Source organism: Chiloscyllium plagiosum, unplaced genomic scaffold (genome assembly GCF_037043375.1).
Source record: "Chiloscyllium plagiosum isolate Xiang-an unplaced genomic scaffold, Cpla_swu_hap1 HiC_scaffold_33, whole genome shotgun sequence".
Taxonomy (NCBI): Eukaryota; Metazoa; Chordata; class Chondrichthyes; order Orectolobiformes; family Hemiscylliidae; genus Chiloscyllium; species Chiloscyllium plagiosum.
Window position 1 is genome coordinate 5,479,066 of NW_028270171.1, and position 12,520 is coordinate 5,491,585.

General features: G+C 51.9%; 1 protein-coding gene across 3 annotated transcripts in view; it reads left to right on the plus strand.

Moving 5' to 3' along the window:
- LOC122542002 (SH3 domain-binding protein 1-like) overlaps window positions 1–12,520 on the plus strand; it is an 84,790-nt gene that overhangs the window by 69,604 nt on the left and 2,666 nt on the right. For 2 of the 3 annotated variants that reach the window (XM_087978233.1, XM_087978235.1), the window contains 4 exons: window positions 3,391–3,532; window positions 4,441–4,598; window positions 7,172–7,708; window positions 10,876–11,396. In XM_087978233.1, the coding sequence (XP_087834359.1) occupies window positions 3,391–3,532; window positions 4,441–4,598; window positions 7,172–7,708; window positions 10,876–11,033 (995 nt within the window). In that variant the 3' untranslated portion in view covers window positions 11,034–11,396. Of the gene's footprint in view, window positions 1–3,390; window positions 3,533–4,440; window positions 4,599–7,171; window positions 7,709–10,875; window positions 11,397–12,520 lie in introns of those variants that run through there. The other variant, XM_087978234.1, reaches the window with a different exon arrangement.

The following is a 12,520-nucleotide window of genomic DNA, read 5'->3' on the forward strand; positions in this document are numbered from 1 at the left end:
CCTGGGGGGGAGTGTGTCAGTGTTTTCAGGGGGGTCCCTGGGGGGGAGTGTGTCAGTGTTTACAGGGGGGTCCCTAGGGGGTAGTGTGTCAGTGTTTACAATGGGGTCCCCGGGCGGGATTGTGTCAGTGTTTACAGGGAGGTCCCCGGGGGGAGGGGTGAGTGTGTCAGTGTTTACAGGGGGGTCCCCGGGGGGGAGTGTGTCAGTGTTTACAGGGTGTCCCCGGGGGGAGCGTGTCAGTGTTTACAGGGGGGTTCCTGGGGGGAGTGTGTCAGTGTTTACAGGGTGGTCCCCGGGGGGAGTGTGTCAGTGTTTACAGGGGGGTCCCTGGGGGGAGTGTGTCAGTGTTTACAGGGGGGTCCCTGGGGGGAGTGTGTCAGTGTTTACAGGGTGGTCCCCGGGGGGAGTGTGTCAGTGTTTACAGGGGGGTCCCCAGGGGGGAATGTGTCAGTGTTTACAGGGGGGTCCCCGGGGGGAGTGTGTCAGTGTTTACAGGGGTGTCCCTGGGAGGTGGGTCAGTGTTTACAGGAGTGTCCCTGGGAGGGAGTGTGTCAGTGTTTACAGGGGGGTCCCTGGGAGGGAGTGTGTCAGTGTTTACAGGGGGGTCCCTGGGAGGGAGTGTGTCAATGTTTACAGGGGTGTCCCTGGGGGGGAGTGTGTCTGTGTTTACACGGGGGTCCCCGGAGGGGTGTGTCAGTATTTACAAGGGGGTCACTGGGGGGAGGGGTGAGTGTGTTAGTATTTACAGGGGGGTCCCAGTAGGGGGAGTGTGTCAGTGTTTACACGGAGGTCCCCGGGGGGAGGGGTGAGTGTGTCAGTGTTTGCAGCGGGGTCCCCGAGGGGCGTGTGTCAGTATTTACAGGCCGGTTCCTGGGGGGAGTGTGTCAGTGTTTATGGTGGGGTCCCCGAGGGGAGTGTGTCAGTATTTACAGGAGGGGCCCCGGGGGGAGTGCGTCAGTGTTTATGGTGGGGTCCCCAAGGGGCGTGTGTCAGTATTTACAGACGGGTCCTTGGGGGGAGTGTGTCAGTGTTTATGGTGGGGTCCCCGAGGGGAGTGTGTCAATGTTTTCCGGGGGGGTCCCTGGGGGGGGGGGGGGTGTGTCAGTGTTTGCAGGCGGGTCTCTGGGGAGAGGGGGTGTCAGTATTTACTGGGGGGTCCCCGAGGAGACTGTGTCAGTGTTACAGAGGGTCCCCGATGGGAGTGTGTCAGTGTTTACACGGGGGTCCCCGGGGGGAGGGGGGAGTGTGTCAGTCTTAACAGGGGGTCCCGGGGGGGGGGGCAGTGTGTCAGTGTTTTTAGGGGGGTCTCCGGGGGGAGTTTGTTAGTGTTTACAGGAGGGTCTCCGGGGGGAGTTTGTTAGTGTTTACAGGCGGGTCCCCAAGGGGAGTGTGTCAGTGTTTTTAGGAGTGTCCCCGGGGGGGCAGCGTGTCAGTGTTTACAGGGTGGGGGGGGGTCCCTGAGGGGAATGTGTCAGTGTTTACGGGGGGGGGCGGGTCCCTGAGGGGAATGTGTCAATGTTTACAATGGGGTCCCCGGGCAGGATTGTGTCAGTGTTTACAGGGGGGTCACCGGGGAGGAGAGGGGGGGGTGCGGGGGAGTGTGTCAGTGTTTACAGGGGGGTCCCCGGGGGGAGTGTGTCAGTGTTTACAGGGAGTCCCCGGGGGGAGTGTGTCAGTGTTTACAGGGAGGTCCCCGCGGGGTGGGGGGAGTGTGTCAGTGTTTGCAGGGGGGTACCTGGGGGGGGGGTGTCAGTGTTTACAGGGGGGTCACCGGGGAGGGGGGGAGGAGGGGGGGGGGTGGAGTGTGTAAGTGTTTACAGGGAGTCCCCGAGGGGAGTGTGTCAGTGTTTACAGGGAGGTCCCCGGGGGGTGGGGGGAGTGTGTCAGTGTTTGCAGGGGGGTCCCTGGGAGGGAGTGTGTCAGTGTTTACAGGGGGGTCCCTGGGAGGGAGTGTGTCAGTGTTTACAGGGGGGTCCCTGGGGGGGAGTGTGTCAGTGTTTACAGGGGGGTCCCTGGGGGGGACGTGTGTCAGTGTTTACAGGGGGTCCCTGGGGTGGGAGTGTGTCAGTGTTTACAGGGTGGTCCCCGGGGGGAGTGTGTCAGTGTTTACAGGGGGGTCCCTGGGGGGAGTGTGTCAGTGTTTACAGGGTGGTCCCCGGGGGGAGTGTGTCAGTGTTTACAGGGGGGTCCCTGGGGGGAGTGTGTCAGTGTTTACAGGGGGCCCCTGGGGGGAGTGTGTCAGTGTTTACAGGGTGTCCCTGGGGGGGGAGTGTTTCAGTATTTACAGGGTGTCACTGGGGGGAGTGTGTCAGTGTTTACAGGGTGTCCCTGGGGGGGGGGGGGGGGGGGAGTGTGTCAGTGTTTACAGGGGAGTCCCCGGGGGGAGTGTGTCAGTGTTTACAGGGGAGTCCCCGGGGGGAGTGTGTAAGTGTTTACAGGGGGGTCCCTGGGGGGAGTGTGTCAGTGTTTACAGGGAGGTCCCCGGGGGGTGGGGGGAGTGTGTCAGTGTTTGCAGGGGGGTCCCTGGGAGGGAGTGTGTCAGTGTTTACAGGGGGGTCCCTGGGAGGGAGTGTGTCAGTGTTTACAGGGGGGTCCCTGGGGGGGGAGTGTGTCAGTGTTTACAGGGGGGTCCCTGGGGGGGACGTGTGTCAGTGTTTACAGGGGGTCCCTGGGGTGGGAGTGTGTCAGTGTTTACAGGGTGGTCCCCGGGGGGAGTGTGTCAGTGTTTACAGGGGGGTCCCTGGGGGGAGTGTGTCAGTGTTTACAGGGTGGTCCCCGGGGGGAGTGTGTCAGTGTTTACAGGGGGGTCCCTGGGGGGAGTGTGTCAGTGTTTACAGGGGGCCCCTGGGGGGAGTGTGTCAGTGTTTACAGGGTGTCCCTGGGGGGGGAGTGTTTCAGTATTTACAGGGTGTCACTGGGGGGAGTGTGTCAGTGTTTACAGGGTGTCCCTGGGGGGGGGGGGGGGGGGGGGGAGTGTGTCAGTGTTTACAGGGGAGTCCCCGGGGGGAGTGTGTCAGTGTTTACAGGGGAGTCCCCGGGGGGAGTGTGTCAGTGTTTACAGGGGGGTCCCTGGGGGGAGTGTGTCAGTGTTTACAGGGGAGTCCCCGGGGGGGATAGTGTGTCAGTGTTTACAGGGTGTCCCTGGGGGGAGTGTGTCAGTGTTTACAGGGTGTCCCTGGGAGGGGGGAGTGTGTCAGTGTTTATAGGGGGGGTCACCGGGGGGGGATTTGTGATATTTGCAGAGAAGTTCTGGATGTCTTACTTTTTACAAAGGTTTCTCTAATGCGGTAAATTCTGCAAACTGTTGGTGTGAGGTGGACTTGCTTCTTATTGAGTGAGCATTAGCTCCAGTCTCCAGTAATTGGTGACACTGTGATTGTTCTGACACAGATTTAGATTTCAATGTGTCTGGAAAGTTTGGACCGAGTTTCCTGTCCTCCACCTGTGCTTCGCTGAGAAAAGACAGCATCTCGACAGAGCCGGCTGAGAACAATCCTCCTCCAGTTAAAGACATCACCATACGGAGGGAAGAGTATGTTCATCTTTTTCCAAAGTGTTCATTTAACTTGTGCACCTCTTTTTTACATTGCTCCAGCTTCAGTGTATCCATGACTTCCCAGGCCCTGAACACCAGGATTATCTCCTTCAACTTCTCCACTGCTTCCTGAATTTAAGATATTTCTTCGAATTGGTCTCTTTGATCAAGCTTTTGGTCACCCAGCCTCATTCCTCCTTCTTATTAACTATACAAAGCAGTTTGAGATGTTGACGGCGCTTTATAAATGCAAGTTGTTGATGTGGTTGGCGGCGCAGAGGGCAACTAAGCTTTCTTTTCAAAACAGGCACTTCTTGAATGAAATATAGAAAATAGGAGCAGGAAGAGGCCATTTGGCCCATCGAGCCTGCCTGCTCTGCCATTCAGTACAGTCAGTCATGGCTAATTATCCAACTCAGTCCCCTGTTCCTAATCCCTCCTCCATTCCCTTCAATCCCTTTAGCCCTAAGAATTATATCTAACTCCTTCTTGATAATGTTCCATGTTGCTGGGAAAACTCAGCGGGTCTGGCAGCTGAGAGAAACAGAGTTAACCTTTTCATACAGCACAGAAACAGATCCTTCAGTCCAACTCCAGTCATCCCAACCTTACCTTCTCCCATTTGCCAGCATTTCACCCATATCCCCAGTTGATCGTGTTTGGCCAAATTTAGGCCAGTGAGTTAAGACAAAATCTGGGAAGGTATAGAAAGAAAGAAGAACTTACATTTATATAGCAGCTTCCTGACTGTTCTAGATGCTCTTTACAACCACATAAATGTTTTCTGAAGTGACTGTTGCAATTGGAGAATTACGGCAGTCACCTCAGCACAGAAAGATTCCACAACCATCCTTTCGATTGGATATTTCCCAACAAAGTCACCTCCAGTCTGCTTCCTTCCCCAGGTGTGTGAGTGAGGAGAATCCCACCGTTCCTCCACCAGCTTTGACTCCCTCCACCTCCAGCAACGAGGCGAGCAAGGTGGAGACAAATCCAGTCGTGCCTGGATCCAATCTGACTGTGCCTCCCGTCAACCAGTCGCCCAAGCACTCTCCAAGAAAGGGTAGGCCAGAGCGGGTGTGCCTGAGGTGGGAGAGCTCAGGGGAATCTGTGGAGGGATGGCAGGAATGCTGGGAGATCGCCTTCTTTCTGGAGAAAGCTCTTGTGCGGACCTTGCGGAGCACAATATCAAGGGACAGTGAGCTTTACTGAGGCCTGCTCCATGTTTTGTCCAGAATGAAATCGCCTACGTCTTAGAAAGGGAGAGGCCTGCAGAGGGTGGGGCACCTAAGGGCACAGCAGGGTTATAGAGATGGTTCAAACCCAAATGGTCCCCGGCTGACCAGTGTGATTCTGTGAGTGTGCACTCAGTCAGGACATGTATGAGTGAGTCTCTGAAAGTGAGTGTGAGAGTGGATGAGTGTGTGTGTTGGTGGGGGGGGGGGGGCGCGAGGGTCACAGCGGTACCTGTTTAGAATGTTAAATCTTTGTGTCTTCAACACATGTTTGTGCATGAAACATTTCATGTGTGTTCAGTACTTGAGCATGTGTATGTGTTCAATGGGACTCTGAATAGAGTGCATGTGTGTGCAAAAACTGTGTAATAAGGGTGTGTGATGTGAGTGTAAATAGTGATGTGAGTTTTTGAGAAGATTCTGTGAGTGTGAGAGAGAGAGAGAAAAGTATGGTGTGTGTGTAAAGAGTGCTGAGTGTGTATGAGTGAGAGAGATGGGATATGTTGTGTGTAAAGAGTGCTGAGTGTTTATGAGTGAGTGAGAGAGTGTGTGCGTGTGTGTGTAAAGAGTGCTGAGTATGTGCGTGTGTGTGTGTAAAGAGCACTGAGTGTGTATGAGTGAGAGAGATGGGGTATGTGTGTGTAAAGAATGCTGAGTGTGTACAAGTGAGTGAAAGTGTGAGTGTAAAGAGCACTGAGTGTGTATGAGTGAGAGAGAGAGAGTGTGCATGTGTATGTGTGTGTGTAACGAGCGCTGAGTGTGTATGAGTGAGTGAGAGTGTGTGGGTGTAAAGAGCACTGAGTGTGTATGAGTGAGAGAGAGAGAGTGTGCGTGTGTAAAGAGCACTGAGTGTGTATGAGTGAGTGAGAGAGTGTGTGTGTGTAAAGAGCACTGAGTGTGTATGAGTGAGAGAGATGGGGTATGTCTGTGTGTAAAGAGCACTGAGTGTGTATGAGTAAGAGAGATGGGGTATGTCTGTGTGTAACGAGCGCTGAGTGTACATGAGTGAGTGAGTGTGTGTGTGTATATATAAAGAGCTCCGACTGTAAATGAGTGAGAGTGTGTGTGTGTAAATATCACTGAGTGTGTATGAGTGAGTGAGAGAGTGTGTGTGTGTAAAGAGCACTGAGTGTGTATGAGTGAGAGAGATGGGGTATGTGTGTGTGTAAAGAGTGCTGCGTGTGTATGAGTGAGAGAGATGGGGTATGTCTGTGTGTAACGAGCGCTGAGTGTGTATGAGTGAGTGAGAGAGTGTGTGTGTGTGTAAAGAGCACTGAGTGTGTATGAGTGAGTGTGTGTGTGTAAAGAGCACTGAGTGTGTATGAGTGAGTGAGAGTGTGTGTGTGTGTAATGAGCGCTGAGTGTGTATGAGTGAGAGAGAGTGTGTGTGTGTAAAGAGTGCTGAGTGTGTATGAGTGAGAGAGTGTGTGTATAAAGAACGCTGAGTGTGTATGAGTGAGTGAGAGAGTGTGTGTGTAAAGAGTGCTGAGTGTGTATGAGTGAGTGAGGGAGTGTGTGCCTGTATGTAAAGAGCATTGAGCGTATATGAGTGAGTGAGAGACTGCGTGTGTGTGTGTGTGTAAAGAGCACTGAGTGTCTATGAGTGAGTGAGAGAGTGTGTGTGTGTAACGAGCGCTGAGTGTGTATGAGTGAGTGAGAGAGAGTGTGTGTACAAAGAGCACTGAGTGTGTATGAGAGAGAGTGTGTGTGTGTAAAGAGCGCTGAGTGTGTATGAGTGAGAGAGAGTGTGTGTGTGTGTGTAAAGAGTGCTGAGTGTGTATCAGTGAGTGAGAGTGTGTGTGTAAAGAGTGCTGAGTGTGTATGAGTGAGTGAGAGAGTATGTGCATATGTGTGTAAAGAGTGCTGAGTGTGTATGAGTGTATGTGTGTGTGTGTAAAGAGTGCTGAGTGTGTATGAGTGAGTGAGAGAGAGTGTTTGTGTAAAGTTTGCTGAGTATGTGCGTGTGTGTGTGTAAAGAGTGCTGAGTGTGTATGAGTGAGTGAGAGAGAGTGTGTGTGTAAAGATTGCTGAGAGTGTGTGCGTGTGTGTGTGTGTAAAGAGTGCTGAGTGTGTATGAGTGTGTGAGAGGAGTGTGTGTGTAAAGATTGCTGAGAGTGTGTGCGTGTGTGTGTAAAGAGTGCTGAGTGTGTATGAGTGAGTGAGAGAGAGTGTGTGTAAAGATTGCTGAGAGTGTGTGCGTGTGTGTGTAAAGAGTGCTGAGTGTGTGCGTGTGTGTGTGTAAAGAGTGCTGAGTGTGTATGAGTGTGTGAGCGTATGAGTGTGTGTGCGTGTATTTACTGTAAGGGTAGATTCTAGTAAGCTCAATTTCCAGTGAAGGTGCAGACCTTAGGGAAAGAGGCCACACATTGAAATGAATAATTTTCTTTTTTCTCTTTTTCAGCAAAGAAACCAGCTCCGACACGGCCAACCTTCCCCCCACCACAGCAACCAAAAGCCAGCCTGCCCTGGACGTCGAACCCCGTGTGTGCCCCCTTGACCCTGCCCGTGGATGAGAAAGGAGGTCTCACCCGGAGGGTCAGCACGGATCCTGCATGGGGCCTGTCAGCAAACCCACCTGCTGGGGCTACCTCCTCAGTCCCAGGAGATGACAAGACCATCACCGTGCGGCGTGCCACCACAGGCATGCTGAGAGCACCATGTATGCCCCCTCCTCCTGTCCCGCACACCCACCAGCGAGCTGCCAGCATGGATTTACCCTACTCCAAAGTGGTCACTCAACAGGGAGTTCCTGAGGACCCGGTCAGGGACCTGCAGGGGCCTACCCCTGAAATGGTGACACCTCCGCCTCGCTGCTACCAAGTTGGATGGAGCAAGCAGCCCCAGCCATTGCCCCGAAGCCGGGTTTATTCTGTCAACCCAACAATGCTTTCGAGAGTGAATACAAAGGTGAATGACTCTTCCTCTGGAGAGGAATATGGTACGTGTGGAACCACCAGGGGAAGGGTCCGACCGGTGGCAGAGGGTGGGGGCAAGGTTGGGTGATGGCTTGGAGCGGAGTTGAGGAGATGAGTGGGATCAGGGTTGGGGGATGGGTGGGAATGGGGTTGGGGGATGGATGGGAGTGTGGTTGGGGGAAGAGTGGGTGCATGGTTGGGGGATGGGAGTTGGCAGGGTTGGGGGATGGGTGTGGGCAAGGTTGGATGGGTGGGAGTGAGGTTGGTGCAATGGGTGGGAATGGGCTTGGGGGATGGCTGGGTGCATGGTTGAAGGATGGATGGGGACAGGGTGGAGGGATGGGTGGGAGCGAGGTTGGGCAGATGGGTGGGGTTAGTAGTTAGCACTGCTGCCTCACAGCAGCATGGACCCGGGTTCAATTCCAGCCTCGGGCATCTGTCTGTGTGGAGTTTGCACATTCTCCCCGTGTCTGCGTGGGTTTGCTCCCACAATCCAAAGATGTGCAGGTCAGATGAATTGGCCATGCTAAATTGCCCGTAGTGTTAGGTGCATTAGTCAGGGGTAAATGTCAGGAAATGGATCTGCGTGGGTTACTCTTCACAGGGTCGGGGTGGACTTGTTGGGCTGAAGAGCCTGTTTCTATGCTGTAGGGAATCTAATCTAATCTAAGAACTGTTAAAAAGCCGACATCCCACAAGCAATTAGCCTTTGTTTGCACATCTCTGTCGGATCTGGAAGCCATCTAACCTCATCCGTTGCTACCGATGTGGTCTCCTCTGTATCAGGGAGACCAAACACAGACTCAGGGCCCTGTTCAGGAGGCATCTCTACGCTCTGCATGCTCTAACCAACCCAATCTTCTGGTGGCCATCCATTTTAATTGCCCCTCCCACTCCCCTGGTGATATGCCCATCCTTGGTCTCCTGCACTGTCAGACTGAGGGCAGACAGAAACTGGAGGAACAACGCCTGATATTTCGCCTGAGGAGCTTACAACCCAATGACCTCAATATTGACTTCACCAGCTTCAAGCTCCCTCCCTCCCAAGCCTTGTCCTATGTCCAACCCTCCCCCCTCGCCTCCCTGATCTGCCCACCCTGTCCATCTTTCTACTCACCTATCTGCTCCACCCTTCCCATTGACCAATCACAATAACCGCCTACCTGCATCCACCCATCACCATCTCACCTCCCCTCCCTCAAACAGTCATAGACTCATAGAGATGTACAGCACGGAAACAGACCCTTCGGTCCAACCCGTCTATGCCAACCAGATATCCCAACCCAATCTAGTCCCATCTGCCAGCACCCGGCCCATATCCCTCCAAACCCTTCCTACAATGTTGCAATTGTACCAGCCTCCACCACTTCCTCTGGCAGCTCATTCCATACACATACCATCCTCTGTGTGAAAAAGTTGCCCCTTAGGTCTCTTTTATATCTTTCCCCTCTCACCCTAAACCTATGCCCTCGAGTTCTGGACACCCCCACCCCAGGGAAAAGACTTTGTCTATTTATCCTATCCATGCCCCTCATGATCTTTAAACCTGTATAAAATCACCCCTCAGCCTCCGACGCTCCAGGGAAAACAGCCCCAGCCTGTTCAGCCTCTCCCTATAGCTCAAATCCTCCAACCCTGGCAACATGACTTGTAAATCTTTTCTGAATGCTTTCAAATTTCACAACATCTTTCCGATAGGAAGGAGACCAGAATTGCACGTAATATTCCAACAGTGGCCTAACGAATGTCCTGTACAGCCGCAACATGACCTCCCAACTCATGTACCTAATGCTCTGACCAATAAAGGAAAGCATACCAAATGCTGCCTTCACTATCTTATCTACCTGTGACTCCACTTTCAAGGAGCTATGAACCTGCACTCCAAGGTCTCTTTATTCAGCAACACTCCTGAGGACCTTACCATTAAGTGTGTAAGTCCTGCTAAGATTTGCTTTCCCAAAATGCAGCATCTCGCATTTATCTGTATTAAACTCCATCTGCCACTTCTCAGCCCATTGGCCCATCTGGTCAAGATCCTGTTGTAATCTGAGGTAACCCTCTTCGCTGTCCACTACACCTCCAATTTTGGTGTCATCTGCAAACTTACTAACTGTACCTCTTATGCTCGCATCCAAATCATTTATGTAAATGACAAAAAGTAGAGGACCCAACACCAATCCTTGTGGTGATCCTTGTGGTCACAGGCCTCCAGTCTGAAAAGCAACCCTCCACCACCACCCTCTGTCTTCTACCTTTGAGCGTCTATTTACTTCTGGGCTCTTCTCCCCCTCCCCAGTCCTGATGAAGGGTTTCAGCCCAAAACATTGACTCTCCTGCTCCTCAGATGCTGTCTGATCTGCTGTACTTCCCCAACCTCACACCTATTAACTCTGACCTCCAGTATCTGCAGTCCCTACTTTCTCCTTTGTCTATCCAACTGTTTTTTCTCTCTCGTTGGACTCCATTTCTAGGGCGGCACAGTGGCTCAGTGGTTAGCACTTTTGCCTTACAGTGCCAGGGACCCGGGTTCGATTCCAGCCTCGGGCGACTCTCTGTGTGGAGTTTGCACATTCTCCCCGTGTCTGCGTGGGTTTCCTCCGGGTGCTCTGGTTTCCTCCCACAATCAAAGATGTGCAGGTTAGGGTGGATTGGCCATGGGAAATTGCCCATAGACTCCTGAAGAAGGGCTTATGCCCGAAACGTCGATTCTCCTGTTCCTTGGATGCTGCCTGACCTGCTGCGCTTTTCCAGCAACACATTTTCAGCTCTGATCTCCAGCATCTGCAGTCCTCACTTTCTCCTCGAAAATTGCCCATAGTGTCCAGGGATGTGTAGGTTAGGTACATTCGTCAGGGGAAATGTAGAGTCTGGGTGGGTTACTCTTCGGGAGGGTTTGGTATGGACTTGTTGGGCTAATATCTGTTTCCACACTATAGGGAATCTATGAAATACCTGTTGCTAACTCCTTTCCAATCCCCCCATGCCATCTTCAGCATACATATACGACCTTTTTTCCAGCAACATTCAGTTCTGAGGAAGGGTCACTGGACCTGCAACATTAACACTGATTTCCCTCCACAGAGGCTGCCAGACCTACTGAGATTTTCTCGCAATTTCTGTTTCTATTCCTAATAATCCGCATAACACAGTTCTTTGATTTTTTTTTGTTTGTCATATTATCCTGTTATAGCTCATTCTCGCTGTTCACTCAGAGGTTATGAATTCCCTGTTGGATTTCCTACTCACTGTCACATCCGAGGACAGCACTTCTATTCTCCTGACAGTGAGAAATATCTTCACATCAGCCAGCCTCTCAAATCACAACATAACTCCAGAGAGTGCTTTTGAATCACCCCATTACCTTCCATTTTCGAGAGAATCTCCCAGTTCTGGAGTCAACTTTATATATCTTTTTGGTATCTTCTCCAGTGGTATATTTTCCTAATTGATCAGAGATGTTATTACACAACTCTGGGAAGGTGGGACTTGAATGAAGACGTCCTGCCCCAAAGGTAAGGACACTACCAGAAGAACCCTCCAGTACCTATATATTAGATTAGATTACTTACAGCGTGGAAACAGGCCCTTCGGTCCAACAAGTCCACACTGACCCTACGAAGAGCAACCCACCCAGACCCATTCCCCTAACACAATAGGCAATTTAGCATGGCCAGTTCACCTAATCTGCACATCTTTGGATTGTGGGAGGAAACTGGAACACCTGGAGGAAACCCACACAGACACGGTGAGAGTGTGTAAACTCCACACAGACAGTTACCTGAGGCGGGAATTGAACCCAGGTCTCTGGCACTGTGAGGCAGCAGTGCTAACCACTGTGCCACTGTGCCACCATATATCCATGGTGAAATATGACTTCTCTAAAATGCTCTAAGCAAAATTTAATGGAACTTCTTTGTACTTTGAAACTTTGAAAGTGTGCAATCATCATAGAATCCCTACATTGTGGAAACAGGCCATTTGACCCATTGAGTCTACACCGACCCTCCAACCCATACCCCCCTCCTGTAACCCTGCATTTCCCATTGCCAACCCATCTATCCTGCGCACTATAGGTAACTCAGCATGGCCGATCCATCTAACCTGCACATCTTTGGACTGCGAGGAAACTGGAGCACCCGGAGGACACCCACACAGTCACAGGGAGAACATGCAAACTCCACACAGACAGTTGCCCAAGGGTGGAATCGAACCTGGGTCCCTGGTGCTGTGAGGCAATAGTGCTAACCACTGAGCCACTGTGCCACATCTTGAAGAGGGTTTGCTTGCTGCATTTATTCTGATGCAGTTAAGAAGCTTAAGGGAAGTTCTAAACCAAGACTTTGAGCTGATTGAAGGAGTTAATGAGATGGATAGCAGGAAACGATTTCCACTTAGATAAAGACAAAACCCTGCAGATGCTTGAAATCTGAGACAAACACAGAGAGTGCTGGAGAAACTCAACAGGTCTGGCAGCATCTGTGGAGAGAGAGAAAAACAGAGTTAACATTTCACATCAGAGTATAACTCCTCTTCAGATCTGATTTGAAACATTAACTCTATTTTTCTCTCACCCCGGATGGTGCCAGACCTGCTGCGTTTCTCCAGCACTTTGTGTTTTTGGATAACTATGTCCTCCACGGGTGGAGTGCCCAGAACAATGTGGGTATAATCTGAAAACTCAAGCCAAGCCACCCAGACCTGATAATAGGAACCACTTCCTCAACACAGGGGGGAGCGCAAATCTGGAATTCTCCCCACCCCAAAAAGATATGGGGGTCATTTAAAAATCTCACCAATGAAGCATCCAGGACTTCACCTCTGCTGCTGGCCAATCC